The 16,367-nt window shown below is 41.6% G+C and overlaps 1 protein-coding gene across 4 annotated transcripts in view; it reads left to right on the forward strand.

The window, feature by feature from the left end:
* Positions 1 to 16,367, forward strand: part of TXLNG (taxilin gamma) — a 46,567-nt gene that overhangs the window by 27,134 nt on the left and 3,066 nt on the right. The window contains exons 4-10 of one of the 4 annotated variants that reach the window (XR_006724710.2): positions 1,650 to 1,820; positions 4,000 to 4,194; positions 6,338 to 6,457; positions 7,886 to 7,960; positions 13,483 to 13,575; positions 15,487 to 15,582; positions 16,204 to 16,347. Coding sequence is in view for 3 of the 4 variants with exons in the window: in XM_010954566.3 (XP_010952868.3) it covers positions 1,650 to 1,820; positions 4,000 to 4,194; positions 6,338 to 6,457; positions 7,886 to 7,960; positions 13,483 to 13,575; positions 15,487 to 15,582 (750 nt within the window). In the remaining variant the exon portion in view is untranslated. The remainder of the gene's footprint in view (positions 1 to 1,649; positions 1,821 to 3,999; positions 4,195 to 6,337; positions 6,458 to 7,885; positions 7,961 to 13,482; positions 13,576 to 15,486; positions 15,583 to 16,203; positions 16,348 to 16,367) is intronic. The other 3 variants (XM_010954566.3, XM_074359471.1, XM_045516336.2) reach the window with 3 other exon arrangements.

Consider the following 16,367-nt stretch of genomic DNA (forward strand, 5'->3'; position numbering starts at 1 on the left):
GTCAAGAATATCTAAGAAACACCTACAAACAAGTATGAAAATGACAAACACCCCGATGGGAAAGCGAGCAAGAGACACGTAAGAGGCATTTCATAGAAGTGGAACAACATCCATGATGCATCTTAACATAAAGGTACCTAAACATACAGGGAGATGTTCGACCTTATTGATGATCAGGGAAATGCAAATCAGCACCACAGTGAGATACTGTTTCATGCCCATTGTAGTGGCATAAATAAACAATTGTGATTGTATGGAGTTTTGGAGAGGCTGTGTGTCTGCATGATCTCTTACAAATCGCTGATGGGAGAGGTGTATACCAGGAAGCATTTGTGAGAACGTTCGAGCCGCTGTGAGCAGTAGAACCTGGAAACAACCCAAATGCCCACTGACAAGAGACTGGGTCAACAAAGTGTGTTGTGTGCAGTATATAATTTTTAAGTGGAATAGTATACAACCTTTGGGTCAAAGCCAGCAAGGCCTGTTTTTGTACTGCCCCCAAGCTAAGAATGGGTTTATGTCTTTCAAGTGTTGCTTAGAAGACAACCAACACTGGATGGGGTCTGCAAAGCCTCAACTATGTACTTTCTGGCCATTTACAGAAAAGGTGTGCTGTCCCCTGCTCTGGCTGCATGCAGACAGCCTGGATGAGTCTTAGTGATGTCATCTGCAGCTGTGCTGTCCCCAATAGAACCACGAGCCACGTGTGGCTATTGAAGCTTGAATTCGTTTAAAGAAAAGAAAAAATGTGGTTTCTCAATTGCAGTAGCCACAATAAAGTCAGAACAACTAAAACCAAAACGGTTTCTTTTAGGACCACCCACAGATGACAAAAAGTACAGAGGAGAACAAAGGCCTAGTGAACCCAGGATTCAGGACTGTGGTTACCTCGAATTGGGGAGGGCCGGGGCAGTTCCAGCCCTCCCCCCGTCGAGTTACTGATTGTGTGTGCAGATCCTGCAGCCCACGGTCCAGAGTAAGATGACTTTACAAGAGTATTTTACGAAAACAAAACCATGTTTCTGGCAGGAATTTCCATAAAGATGTTCTTAATAGCTGAAAGCATATTGTCTGTAAGGATTCTTGGTATGTTTTGATAGGCCACCAGGTGTCACTCTTGCTCTGGAGATTGTGACTCAGCATCATTTCCTTCAGTAAAAGGTCAGTAAGGCTGCCATCTTATCTGTTAGTGTTGATTTAACCTTGAAATGGATGCATTTGCTCCAGACTTAACCATTGCAGTGATCCCTGTCTCACTAGCCAAGAATCCTGAGGGCTGCTTATTAAGTTCTAATTTAGAGGATAGGATTGTTTCGATAAAGTAGCTTGTGTATGTTTTTCAGGAAAGCAAAATTTGATGATGCTGATTCCTAAAAAGTTTTCCAAAACATCATATTATTTTATTTTTGAAAGGAGCATAGAAATTAAAATTGTTTTTTTCTGCCCTAAATTATTTGCTTGCTTTCCTATCCCAATGGAAAAGAGGTTGGCAGGGTAGCATGGCTTAAAACCATTTAAATAAGATATTACACTACAGTACTGTATTTGGTTTTTGAAAATGTGTTCCATAGTTCTCACTATAATTCTTCCAGCCATAATGCAAAGGTTTTCACTGTACTTCCTAAATGTAAAGTGCTTACTAATTTTAGCTGGAAGAGAGCAGGAATGTTCAGAAGCAAATGAAGATTCTGCAGAAGAAGCAAGCCCAGATCGTGAAAGAGAAAGTTCACTTGCAGAGTGAACACAGCAAGGCTATCTTGGCAAGAAGCAAACTCGAGTCTCTTTGCAGGGAACTTCAGCGTCACAACAAGACATTAAAGGTTCGTTGGTTCCTTTTTCTCTTTTTCAGGAGGGACTGACTTAGCTTAATTTAGTCACTGTGTACCTATTTCAAATCAATTCTTGTCTCTACTTGGAGACAGGTGTGCCACCTTTCTATTTTGCTTGACGTGATGCTTTTTTTTTAATTGGAGTATAGTTGATTTGCAGTGTTGTGTTAGTTTCTGGTGTACAGCACAGTGGTTCAGTTATACATACATATATTTCTTTTCATATTCTTTTTCATTATAGGTTATTACAAGCTATTGAATATAGTTCCCTGTGCTATTATTACACAGTAGGACTTTGTCTGTTTTATACATAGCAGTTTGTATCTGCAAATCACAAAGTCCTAATTCCCCCTCTTCCCCTTTGGTAACCATAAGTTTGTTTTCTATGTCTGTGAGTCCGCTTCGGTTTTGTAAATAAGTCTGTTTGTCTTTTTTTTTTAGATTCCACATATATAAGTGATATCATATATTTGTCTTTCTCTGTCTGACTTACTTTACTTAGTATGATAATCTCTAGGTACGTCCATGTTGCTGCAAATGGTATTATTTCATTCTTTTTTATGGCTGAGTTGTGTTCCATTGTGTGTGTGTACATACACATCATCTTCATTCAGTCATCTGTTGATGGACATTTAGGTTACTTCCATGTCTTGCCTATTGTAAATAGTGCTGCTGTGAACATTGGAGTGCATGTATCTTTTCAAGTTAGAATCTTCTCTGGTTATATGCCCAGGAGTGGGATTGCTGGATCACATGGTAACTTTTTTTAGTTTTTTAAGGAATCTCCATATTGTTTTTCATAGTGGCTTTACCAAATTACAGCCCCACCAATGGTGTAGGAAGGTTCCCTTTTCTCCACACCCTCTCCAGCATTTATGGACTTTTTAATGATGGCTATTCTGATTGGTGTGAGGTGATACCTCATTGTAGTTTTGATTTGCATTTCTCTGATAATTAGCAATATTGAGCATGTTTTCATGTGCCTATTGACCATCTGGATGTCTTCACTGGGGAGAGGTCTGTTTAGGTCTTCTGCCCATTTTTTGATTTTGTTTGGGCCTGATGCTTCTTAACACACCTCATACCTGCTCATGGGGAACCCAGATGAGGGTGATGTTGAGACCACAGCTTTCCCACTTGGGGCCATGGCTTAGAAAGCTCAAAGTTGCCAGTTTCCTGCTGAGTACTGAGGTAGTTAATTAGCATGTGTGAAAAGTGGACGTGAAGCCCAGTGGGAAAGGGGTCTGGGAAGAGAAACCCACGCTGAGCTCCTCAGGGTCTCTTAGTAGGCTACGCTGCCAGCTGCCCCTGCCTGTCCGGTTCCCCCACTGCCAGATACTTTTAGAAGAGCACTTACACTTTGGCTGATTAAAAGAAGAGGGAGCAGGATTAATTGGTACCAACAGGGGAAGAAGGGAGAAGAGCGGAGACACGGCCTGTCTTCGTGTTCGGTTTCCGTCCGATTGTGACTGAGCAGGAAGGCTCAGCAGCCTCCCTGGCTGGGGCAGCGGCCCCAGGCCCAGAACACAGGGGCCCTCGGGAGGTGGGCCTTCACCTGACATGGGAGCTGTTGGTTTTTCTTTGCTTTTGAGTCCTTGGATTTTGATACTCATTCAGATAAGTGGTATTTGTTTCCCACAGCATGTCAACATTTTGATTGGACTGAGACTGTTTAGGCTTGTAAAGCTCTCTTAACACTTGTATCCTAGCAAGAGGTGGAAGTCAGCTTTTAAGCTGCAGATTCCTCTTGTCCCTTGCTCTCTAGGGAATAAAAGGTGAGACTTAGAAAGTAAGGTGCAAGAAGGAATCGCTCTCTTCAGGCTGATTTCAGATCCTGCCCTGAGGAACCAGTGAGGGGGAGGGCATTTGGGAACCCAGCGTGGAGGAAGCCAGTGCTGGGGGGGAGGGGGAAGCTCCTTCCTGGTCTGATTTTAGGTGGCCACGTAGCAGTATTTTAGAGCCGGGTAGTCTGCATCTCTCTGATTATCTACTTGGGAGAACCTGCCGGCTTTTAAATGAGAGCCTTCTGGTCACAGATAAAGGGAAGGAATTCTAGGTCAGAAGCAGCACTTCTGGGCAGCCGTAAATGAACCCCCATAGTGGGAGCATCTTTTGTGAGTGTCTCATCTGTAGGTCTGCACCATTAACAGAAGTTATTTTGGGTAATAAGGAAGAAAACATGCAACAGGCACGAGAGGAGGAAGAAAGACGGAAAGAAGCCACTGCACACTTCCAAATCACTTTGAATGAAATCCAGGCGCAGCTGGAACAACATGACATACACAACGCCAAGCTCCGCCAGGAGAACATTGAGCTGGGAGAAAAGCTGAAGAAGCTCATCGAGCAGTATGCGCTGCGGGAGGAGGTAGCGGCATTTGCCTGTTTAGGCGGCTTCTCATCATTAGCGAGGACTTCTCCCTCCACTGCTCTTGTCGCAGGTGTTGTCGAAGTTGTGTGCATGCGCAGTGGGAGCGGGGCATTGGGTAGGAAAGGCTCAGCCTCCTCGTGGACAAGATTCTTTGGGATCATCACTTGATGGCCCAGGAGTCAGTGGATTTGGGTGTGTGAGGCAGTTTCTTGGAGGCATGTTAAGCACTACTGGTCTTCCACGTGATGCTGGAAAATTATGATTTTAGCAGAGATTTTTTCCCCTTTATCTAGACTAATAATGAATAAATATTTGGCCCCAAAATACCCCATATCTCAGAAAACTATGATAGTCTGTACAGTCTAGACTACCATTGCATCACAACTCTGGCTCAGATTTTTTTTTCCGGAAAAAGTGGGAGTTTTATACTATTTGGGAGAAAAAAAAGAACCTATTTCTAAACCCTCATCCAGCCATTGAAGTAAGTTTACTGGAAGGATCTGTGGCTGCTCACGTTGGCCATTGGCTTCCAACAAAGACTTTTACAAGCTAGGACGTCTGGACATGGTGTCTAGATTAGAAACAAATAAGTGCTAATGTGCTTTTCAAGGTTCTTACCTTTTAGAGGTCAAATAGGCAGAATTAGAAGAGGTTAGGTTTTTTTAAATGATGCATCTCCCTGCCTTTTAAGTTTGTAAAATGTTCTTTTATGTGTATTGTATCCTTTACACAGATAGATTGAAATAATGTTTTTAAAAAGGTTATGGCATCTCTGGGATATTTTACCCAGTTTTCAAGCCAAAATTGAGATTATATTAATTTAGACTTTTATATATAGCCTTTTAAAAACTAGTTGTTTCTTAAAAGATTTTCTTTTTATCATTCTCTGCTTCTTCTTGCTTTTTTTTTTAACTTCTTATTATGGAAAATCACAAAGAAAAGTAATCACCTGGCTTCAGCAGATGAAACCGTATTTTCAGCTATATTCACATCACCTTCCCCTGGGTTATTCTGAAGCAAATCCAAGGTGTCGGTCCATTCATATGTATTTGAGGGTGTACGTCAAAAGAAGGGTTCATTTTCAGACATGACCACAATACCATTTTCACACCTAAAAATTAATAATAATATTAAATATCTGGTCATTGTTTAAATTTTTGTTTCCTCAAAAAAATGAAAAAATCTATTTAAATCGAGATGCAATTTAGGCCCATCTGTTTCACTATGTGATAGGGAGTCTCCAACATAAAGATTTCCTTTTCTCTCTCTTTTATTATTAACAGTGTGTTTGTTGAAGAAACTTTGTTTTGTCCTAATGAATACATTTTCTATTAGATTATAAAGCAGTCAATTTTCTTAAAGTTATTCTTTTAGTTTGTTGTTTACATATGACAGTCTGCTACATTATAGATACAGAAAATTTGAAAGATATATGCTTAAATCACATTACTTGTGCATATGATTCATTTTGAATATTATTGAATGTTTTTTCTTTGATCAGGAGGAGTTACTCTTTCTGATTTTGAGAAGGGATGTTCTGATGTCTTTATTGTACATAAATGACTGCTTAACAATTTCACTTGGAGGTAATAATGGCCTTTTACCAAGTATCTGATAAGCGCCCAGCCCCAAGCACCTTCCATAGTGTGACCATTGCATTGGCTTGTGCAGTTGTGCGGTGCAGGTGTGGTTCCCCGCCCAGGGGTGAGTGGACTGAGGTTCAGCAAGGGGGGACGTTGCCCGGGGCCATTCCTACCGTCACAGTGTGCTGCCTCCAACTGAGAAATTTAGGGGAATTTAATGGAGAGAAAAAAGTATTCAGGAATTATGTGTATGGTGGATGGGTTTCACGGTTTGATCTCCTTATCCATCTTTATCTCGATAAAGTTTGAGCTTCATTTTCACCTTTGGGCAGAAATAGGAGATACGAGCCCAGCTGCTGAGGCGCTGAGGGCTCACCTCTGGGGGTAGGGCCCAGGGTCTGTGAGCTGCTGCAGACGGACAGACAGCTGCTGTAACCAGCTCTCGTGGGATCGGCACGAAAAGCAGGGTCATGAGCCAGGTCTCGTAACTTGTGTTGTTTCCTCGTCATTATGTCCCTTTTTTTGTTAAGTGACGGAAGACACTTTACTTTCCCCAGCACATTGATAAAGTGTTTAAACATAAGGAACTGCAGCAACAGCTTGTGGACGCCAAGCTTCAGCAGACGACACAGCTGATAAAAGAAGCTGATGAAAAACATCAAAGAGAGAGAGAGTTTGTAAGTGCTGTCTCTTAAAAAAAGAATTATCGCCAAAAGAACGGCCAGTGCCGTCTAAAGCGTTTAAACTTACTCTACATTTGATGTAGCCCTGGGTTGTGCTAATTGGTTTTTTCGCTCTAGATTGTGAAGGGGGTGTGTGTGTGTGTGAAAGCATTAGTGTTTTATTTCTATTTAACTTTATATACAAAAGATACACTGGACTGGTGTAGTGGTCACCAAATTAAAGAATTATACCAGTATTTAGCATATTAAATCTGGGAATTCAGTTTAATATTGAGCTTTCCAAAGATAAATCTACTACATTCTGTTACACTTTGTTTTCAAACAAGTAACTCAAAACTAGAGAAATTATTTGTTCACTCTGGTATAATTTTCTGATAAAATTTTAGCAGAATTCTCTATACCCTAATAACTCAGCATTGTTCCCAGAATGTGTGCTCAGGTTATCTTTCCTGTCAATAATTGTGAACACAGTGGGATCTCGTTGGGTATGTATATTTAACACGTGCAAATTTAACTCTACCTGCTTAACCAAAAACATAGTGAAAGTCAGAAATGACTATGATAATGCGGACTGTTGCATCCACTTTTCACTTGAGTAACCTAGGCCCCGAGGTGAGCCTGTATGAAGACTTGGTTCCTGAGCAGCCCTGGTGACGTGAACATACCATGCTGAGTGTGAGTCTAGGGTTAAGAGAGACATTTTTTGCACACGTGGTCCTTCCACATGATGTGACGGCACCATCCTGTGCGTAACTGAGGAGACAGTTGTCGTTTCCCAAGTTGGAATATAAATTTCATATATAACCACACACGAATGCACAACACACATATTTCTGGTTGGTTTTAAGGACTTCTCAATACTTACTGGACTAAGTGTGACATTTTACTTCAGGGACTGCATTTCACAGCTGCCTGCTCTACAACTTCACTGTGTAATTTTCCTAGACTCGAGTATATAAATGGAAGTTCCCCTTCCTTTACCCCCACTTTAAAAAGTGATCAGAAACCAGAAATCATCGCTTTGCTCTGTAACCTTTCACCCTGCCTTGTCTTGCCTCTCATGGGGTACAGGGGCTTTCTAAATCACCCAGATAACGTTAAGATTCCTAGCCATGTTTTCTGCTAATACTAGACTTCTAATTATTTTCACCTAAAACACAACAATTTAACCCTAAGTTTTATAAAACTATTAGGCCTCCAGGGTACTTTTTCTAAGCAATAAAAGATTATTCCTACATTCTTACGTGTTGACAATGGAACAGATCAAAGAGATGGGTAATTGGCAATTGATGTGATGGAGTGTTTCATTTATAGACTCATGATTCTTAATGAGTGGAAGGATTAAGCCTAACTGGTGGTTGGACATTGTAGTCTTATTTGTAATTACTATCAGTATTTTGCCAGAATGTTTCTGTTTTCTAGTTATTAAAAGAAGCAACAGAATCGAGACACAAATATGAACAAATGAAACAGCAAGAAGTACAACTAAAACAGCAGGTAACTTGACAGCAGGGGTAGTAGAATTTGTAAGAAAAAAAATCTGTGGTTCATTTGATACATACCGTGAATCTCCTCTTGGATGCTTTTGCTTGTTGCCAGCAGACCTGAGAGTAGATCTCCTGTCCCTCTTGGAATTTTCTTCTCCATTTAGGGTGATCACCTCACCCCGATTTGCCCAGGACTTTCCTGGTTGTAGCACCCCAAGCCCCGCGTCCCAGGAACCAGGCAGGTGGAACAGCTGGTCCTGTGATCTGCAGAACCCTCCTCCAGTATCCCACATACTTCCTCCCTCCCTCTCTTCCCACATGTGTCAGCTGATTTCCAACTAAAGAAAAACTGATAAACCTTCAGATTTTAGTTCTTTTGTATAAGATGAACCAAATGAAACTGCTGATACCTGACTTACTTGACCTACAAAAAGGCAATTTCATATCGTGTAACCAAAAATCTATAGAATTTTGCACTATGAGCATGTAACCTATTTTAAAAACTGCCTATTGACCATGCAGCCACTCCTCGGTAGAGCTGTGGGGGTGGTGTCCACCTTAATGGGGGACTCCTGACTTTTCTTCCTTCCTTTTTTTTTTTTTTAAGTATACTAGACAGTATCGTTAACTGTAGTCGCCATGCTGCACTTTCCATCCCTGTAACTTGTTCATGTTATAAATGAAAGCGTGCACCCTTCGACCAGCTCCTCCCCCTTTCTCCCCACCCTCCACCCCTGTCAACCACCATTCTGCTCTCTGTTTCTGTGAGTTTGGCTTTTTTACATTCTAAATGTAGGTGAGATCATACAGTATTTAGTACTCGTCTTTTTGTGTCTCACTTATTTCACTTAGCATAATGCCTCAACATCCATCCGTGTTTTCACAGATGGCAAGATTTACTTATTTTTTAATGGCTGAATAAGATTCCGTTGTGTATAAAAACCACATTTTCTTTATCCATTCTTCTGTCAGCGGATACTTAAGTTGTTCCCCTGTCTTGGCTGTTGTGAATAATGCTACAGTGAAGGTGGGGGTGCAGATAGCTCTTTGATATCCTGTTTTTCATTTTCTTTGGATTTATACCCAGAAGTGAGATTGCTGAATCATATGGTAGTTCTATTTTTGATTTTTTGAGGAGCCTTTATACTGTTTTCCATAGTAACTGCACTGATCTACATTCCCACCAACACTACACAAGTGTTCCCATTTCTCCACATCCTCACCAGCACTTGCTATCTCTTGTCTTTTTTTTATTAAAGACATCCTGATAGGAGGTCTCTGCCAGTTTTTATTTTATTTTATTTTTGGTTGGGGGAGGTAATTAGGTTTATTTATTTATTCTTAGAGGAGGTACTGGGGATTGAACCCAGGACCTCATGCATGCCAAGCATGTGCTATACCACTTGAGCTATACCCTACCCCTTCTCTGCCAGTTTTTAAATTGGATTTTTGTTTTTTTGCTGTTGAGTTGTGTGAGTTCCTTATATTTTTTGGATATTAACCCTTTATTGGATATATTGTCTACAGATATTTTCTCCTATTCCATAGGTTGCCTTTCATTTTATTGATTATTGTTTTTTTGTGTGTGCAGACGCATTTTAGTTCAATGTAGTCCTACTTGTTGATTTTTGCTTTTGTTACTTGTATTTTTGGTGTCATATCCAAAAATTCATTGCCAAGACCACTGTCAGGGAACTTTTTACCTATGTTTGCTTCTGGGAGTTTTATAGTTTCAGGTCTCAAGTTTAAGTCCTTAATCTATTTCAAGTTAATTTTTGTGAGTGGTGTAAGATAGCAGTCCAGTGCTAGTCTTCTGCACTTGGTTATTCAATTTTCCCAACAACTTTTATTGAAGAGACTGTCCTTCCTCGTTCAATATGCTTGGCTCCCTTGGCAAATACTAGTTGACCATATTTGTATGGGTTTGTTTCTGTCCTGTTGGTCTGTGTCTCTGCTTCTGTGCCAGTAACCTATTGTTTTGGTTTGTAATAAAGTTAGAAATCAGGGAGCATAATACTTCCAGCTGTGTTCTTTCTCCAGGTTGCTTTGGCTATTTGAGCTCTTTTGTGGTTTCATACCATTTCTAGGATTATTTGTTCTATTTCTGTGGAAAATGCCATTGGAATTTTGATAGAGATTGCATTCAATATGTAGATGGCTTTGGCTAGTGTGGATATTTTTAACAATATTAATTCTTTTTTTGTATATATATTTTTATCAAAGTATAGTCAGTTTGCAGTGTGTCGATTTCTGGTGTACAGCACAATGCTTCAGTCATACATGGACATAAATATATTCTTTTTCATAGTCTTTTTCACCATAAGTTAAATATTGATTCTTCTAATCCATGAACACAGGCTATCTTTCCACTTATTTTTGTCATCTTCAGTTTCTTTCATCAGAGTCATAGTTTTCAGTGTATAGATCTTTCATTTCCTTGGTTAAATTTATTCCTCAGTATTTTATTGTTTTTGATGCTGTTGTAAATAGGATTATTTTATTTTTTAAATATTTTGTTGTTAGTGTATAGAAACACAACTGATTTCCGTATGTTGATTATCGTATCCTGAAAACTTACTGAATTTGTTGTAACAGTTTTTAGTGCATTCTTCAGGATTTTCTCTATATAAAGTCATGTCATCAGCAAACAGACTGTGTTACTTCTTCCTTTCTGATTTGGATGCTGTTTCTTTTTTTTTTCTTATCTAATTGCTCAGGTTACAAATTCCAGTATTGTGTTAAATAGAAGTGGTGAGAGTGGGCACCCTTGTTTTGTTCCTGCTCTTAGAGGGAAAGCTTCCACCCTTTCACTGTAGAACATGTTATTAGCTGTGGGTCTCTCATATATGACCTTTATTATATTGAAGTATGTTCCTTCAATACCCAATTTGTTTTTATCCTGAATCGATAATGAATTTTAGCAAATGTTTCTTCTACATCTGTTGAAATGATCTTGGGATTTTTGTCTCATTCTGTTCTTTTCATGTGGTGTATTACATTTGTTGGTTGACCCTATGCTGAACCATCCTTGCTTCCCAAGATGAATCCCATTTAATCATGGCATGTGATTTTTTTTTTAATGTGTTGTTGAATTCAGTTTGCTGATACTTTGTTGAGAATTTTTGCATCTATATTCATCAGGGATGTTGGCCTGTGATTTTCTTCTAGTGTCTTTTTCTGGCTTTGGTATCAGGGCAATACTGGCCTTGTAAAATTAGTTTGGGAATGCTCCTGTCTCCTCAATTTTTTGGAAGAATTTAAGAATTGGTCTTAGGCCTTCTTTAAATGTTTGTTAAAATTTGCCGCTGAAGCCATTTGGGCCTAGGCTTTTCTTTGTTGCCCCCCTGCCCTTAGGTTTGTTCTGATGCAGTCTTTCTCTGTGGGCGCCTTGTGTAAAGACTTTCCATGTCTTTATGGACAGATGAAAATTAGGCATTTGTACCTATAATTCTCCCTGTTTCAGAAAAACTTAACTAGATAACATTCTGTTGAAAAAAGTATTGCTCATTTAAAAAGATTATTATGTAATAAGTTTCTTTGATGTGAGGACTCTAAATTTATAGTTCTAAAATGTAGACTGGCCTAAATCTTTATGAGTGCTTTTGGTCTTTGGGCACACTTTACAGTGTGGTGATACTCATTTCCTATAAAGCTAGTCTAACTTAGAGTGAAAATTCAAGAAATCTTTTGAACTTTCCACCATAAGTTATCGTGCTTAAATGCTTCTAGGAAATGTGAGCCCCTTATTAGCCTTATAAATTCAGCCATCCATATAAATGGAAAAGAGAATCCATGTGGGAAAGTACACACAATCTATATATGGCTTCGGAGGATGGCCTTACATCGAGGGTCACGGCTAACTCTCCAGTGCAAGGCACCAGAGGCTCTTCCTCTGGGGTCACAGGCAGCTCCCGTGCTGTTGTACTGGTACCAGTGCAACTTCTGTTGTCTGTGATTGGTGTCACTCTGAGTTATGTCATCTGATCATTAGTTTGTTTCTTTTGTTGCCACCTCTTCCTTTTCCTGCTTCCACAATGTGTCTGTCTCTTCCAAGAGTTGATCTCATTCTTTGCTCCTACCGAGTCTGTTGCCAGGCTTTGTTGATGATCTCTTACTCTTATTGGTGTGTTTTGACCACTGTTTTGTAATCTAGGTACGTAAGTCCAAGGTGGTAGTTGCCACTTACTAACTGCCCCGTGTGGGCCACACTGAACTCTGATGGGACAGTACACCCGCATGTTCCATCTTTGATAAAAACAGACCACACTAAGACGGCCCTAACTTCTGATCTTCTTCATGTGCCACAGCGGCTCCCTCCAGCTGCCTGAGACCCGCCATCCTTCCGAAATCCTCTGCGAAATCCTCTGCACTCTTCGCTTTGTCCCTACGTTTCTCTTGGTCCTTGTCCCCCGGCCTCACCTTTCTGCCAGCTTGTGCTTTGGCTGTCTTACCGGCATCCCCGCCTCTCATCACTGGGAACGTCAGGTCTGCATCTCCCCGGACCCTGGCCCGCCTGACCTTGCGGGGAGCTGCTTCCTCTCTTCCTCGCCCCGCCCATGTGGCTGCTGCTGTTGGCTGCTCCCCTTACAGCACTGCTGAAAGCCACAGCAGCACGGCGCTCATGCTGTTTCTTGGCCTCTGGTGATCTTTTATTCTCCTCTGCTTTCTTGATACGCATTGTGTGATCTTCAGCAAAGCGCTTTCTTCCTCTGGGCCCGTTTCCTCATCCTGAAATAATGTAGTTACGCTAGATGGGTCCTGAGGGTTCCCTCTTGGTCTAAAGTGAAATAATTCAGCCTGCGCTAGAGACTTAGCCCAGCCACCATTCCGTCCTCAGCCGCACTGCGCCTCCCCTTGTCCCCTGGCTTCTCTGAACTCTTCCTGGGGAGAAGAGTGTGCCTCCATAGTCTACTGCTTCCCTTGTCGAGTAGCATTATTTTCCCAGTTAGAATAACAGTTCTTTGAGGGTGAGAGTTAAAAGAAAAATCAGTTTCTACCTTTTTTAGCTTTTTTCTCCTAACTACTCCCACTGAATTCTTTCTCCCCCAACCAAGCCAATTCTTTGGCTTCTGTTTCATTTTCCTGCCTATGTTCAGGAAAGAGATATCCTGAGTATCAAGCTAAGAACGGTGCAGGTGGTATTCCAAAAAAAATGATCATTTTCCAGGGATAGTTTTTCAGATATAAGGAGAGAGTGTAGTTCATAAAAGATTAGTTGTATGAAATTTACAGCTATTCCTTGTCCTCCTGGTTTTATGAAAATTGGTGGAATGGAGCTAATAAATATTTGTATATTTTAAACACATCTAAAGATGGTAAGGTCAACAAAACTTCCTGTTTCAGTGCATTTCAGTGGGATATTAAAACTGCAGCCATTGATGTCTGTCTGATGTTGAGGATTGAGTGCGCGTCTGTTTTTATTTCTGTCACTTACACCAAGTAATTGTTCAACCATGTTATGTTGTTTTTAAAAATTTGGGATTTGAAATCATTTACCTAGAACTCAAAATATTTCATACTTGTTTTCCATAGCTTTCTCTTTATATGGATAAGTTTGAAGAATTCCAGACTACCATGGCAAAAAGCAATGAACTGTTTACAACCTTCCGGCAGGAAATGGAAAAGGTATTTGCGTATTTTTAGTGCAGCATTACCTAAAAGGGAATTTATGTAAGAGACTTTTTTCCCCCCAGGCCATTTGGAGGGGGTAATTAGGTTTGTTTATTTATTTCTATTTGTTTAAATGGAGGTACTGGGGATCGAACCCAGGACCTCCTGCATGCTAAGCATACACTCTACCACCGAGCGCCTCCATATAAGAGGCTCTTTTAAGCACAGTCACTACTTGGACGAGTTCATGTCATTATGGTACTGTCTTTGTTTATCCTTTCTGATCCTCCAGTGGCATCACATGTAGTCATTTTGCCCTCAGTAGTACCCCACGTAGCTAGCGATTTCTAGGCTCTTAAGATTCTGTCCTTATTAAAGTTAATTCCTCTATTAAATACAATTTGTTGTTAGAAATAAAGTGGTTTCTTTTTCGTTTGTTGTGTCTTTTGTTTTCTTTACTTCAGGTGATTACACCCCACCCCACCCCAACACACACACACCCTTTTCCCAAAGCTCTGTGTTCTTGGAAATTTTAGTAACTACATATTTTGGTTGGTTGATGTATATAAATACATATACATATCAGTGTTTCTACTTTTTTCTCAGTAACACTCCCACTGAATTATTTCTTCCTCAACCAAACCTATTTGGCTTCTGTTCGATTTTGCTGCCTGCATGGAGAAAAGCGATATCCTTGGTCTTAAACTAAGAACCAAGATGTATATACATATACACACACACACACACACACATACATATCAATCCATCTATCCTTATTTTACTTGGCATAGTCCCCTTGGAGGTGTTTTAGGAGGGGGGTGGGCGGGCGGTGGCACCGTATGGGTGGCGGTGAGGGACTGGGGTGCGCTGTCTGGGGTCAGGCCCTGGTTGCATCGAATAGTGTGTGACTGAGGACAAGTGGTTCAGCCTTTCTGTGCCTTCCTTGTTAAAAATAAGAAAAATACCTGCCTTTCATAAAGGAGAGTGTTTCAGACAGCGCTTAGCCATGTTAAGTGCTCAAATGACCACCTTCAGGTATTTTTAGACCCAGTAATCTGGAGAATTCGGTGCGCAGGTCTGCCTGCCGGTGCTCAGCCGAGGCCCCTGCTGAGCCAAGTTGAGCACAGAGGACGCCCCAGCCCGCCATCCCTCTGGACCCAAGTGTGCTGGTCCCATCATCTGCATCTCCTGTACCCCAACTGGGACCAGAGCTGGGTGCCATCAGTGCACAGAGGACTCCTGAAAATGGGTCCGTTGACAGGCAGAAATCTCAGTCTGAATTTCTGAAAACGGGGTCCTTGTAGAACATTCCCCTGATTTTTGGACCCATTTTCTTTTTTGTAAAGTCTGGAGTGGAGTGAAGCAGCCTTGTGACTTGTGAGGATAACCAAAGCTCGGGAGGAACACTGTTCCCTTTTCTTAGTCCCTGGAATCTGTCCCTTGTCCTGAGCCTGCTGTGCTCCTGGAGGGGGTGGCAGAGCCCCAGTTCTTAAATCTTCAGGGTGGGGGTGGGAGCTGTCCTTCCAAGAGTCACGTGAGTTAGTGGAAGGAAACTCACGAATATGGATACTCTTTCATAGGACTTGGGGAGGAGGGCTCGCCTCGTGTCCCCCCGGCTGGAGTGAAATGCGTTCCAGCACCAGTGAGGCTTCAGAGCATGCTGGCTGACAGCTTCCTCCACGTTGCTGCCTCTGAAATTGAGATTTAATTTGGTTTTCTCACAATACGAATCTCCATTTTGTTTCCTGCTGCCGCCACCCTGGTAGCTTCTGAGATGAGCTCTGCCACCAGCAGACAGCACTGCTGTCCCCCTGGCGAGGCAGGTGCAGTGATGAGGGCAGGAAGGAGCGGACTTTCTTGTGGTGGGACGGGGTGTAGAGATAAATGGAACTGAGAGCTTAAATCTGAAATTGTGTTGATCCACAGATGACAAAGAAAATTAAAAAACTGGAAAAAGAAACAATAATATGGCGGACCAAATGGGAAAACAATAACAAAGCACTTCTGCAAATGGCTGAAGAGGTGAGGTGATTTCCCTCGACTGGGGTTTGTTCTTAGTCATGGGGATTCATGATGTTCAGGTAAGGTACCTCACAGGGCAGGGGACGTGTGTTGTGACACTGCTGTCACCGCTGAGGACTCTGGCCAGAGTTAGAGTATAACCTGTCCTGGCGGTAGTTAGGCTGCAGGCGTCGGGCCCCTGGCGAGCTGTTGGCTTTCCAGCAGCTCAGCCTGTGTTAGGCTCCAGCTTGGAGACCAGGGAGGTTGGGGCTCCACCCAGAGGTGGGTTCCTGGGGTCTGGGCTGAGGTCAGGGAGTTGGCCTCAGATTTTGCACTGGGAGCCTGGGTGACCGGCCCAGCTGCCTTTCTTTCTGCCGTGACTTAGTCTTTTCAAAAAGGCACCGTCGGATTTTTGGGCAGTTTTGTGCAGCAGAAGTGTACTGTTTACAAACATGAAATATCACACCTTGAATCTTGTTCTCATCTGAGGATTGGTAAAACAGAAATCTGTAGAAATAAGATGAGTCCTTCTCTATACTTAATCAGAGCTTTAATTTTTTATCTGCTAGTCTTTGTCTTGAATTTCCTTAATATTTCATCACTATGAAATGTTCTTACAAGATGATTTTGCTTACTTTCGAGAAACATGAAAAGAGGGGATTTAGTTCTGTCACCCTAGACCGACGTTAGTTGTGCAAAGTATCATCTGGTGTCGTGGGGATGTGTGCAGAATGCAGCTGGCCAGAACATTAGGAGGGGTTCGACGGAATTGAACATGTTCGAGAGGTGATCAAACAAGTGACTCA

Source organism: Camelus bactrianus, chromosome X (genome assembly GCF_048773025.1).
Source record: "Camelus bactrianus isolate YW-2024 breed Bactrian camel chromosome X, ASM4877302v1, whole genome shotgun sequence".
In the NCBI taxonomy this organism is placed as follows: Eukaryota; Metazoa; Chordata; class Mammalia; order Artiodactyla; family Camelidae; genus Camelus; species Camelus bactrianus.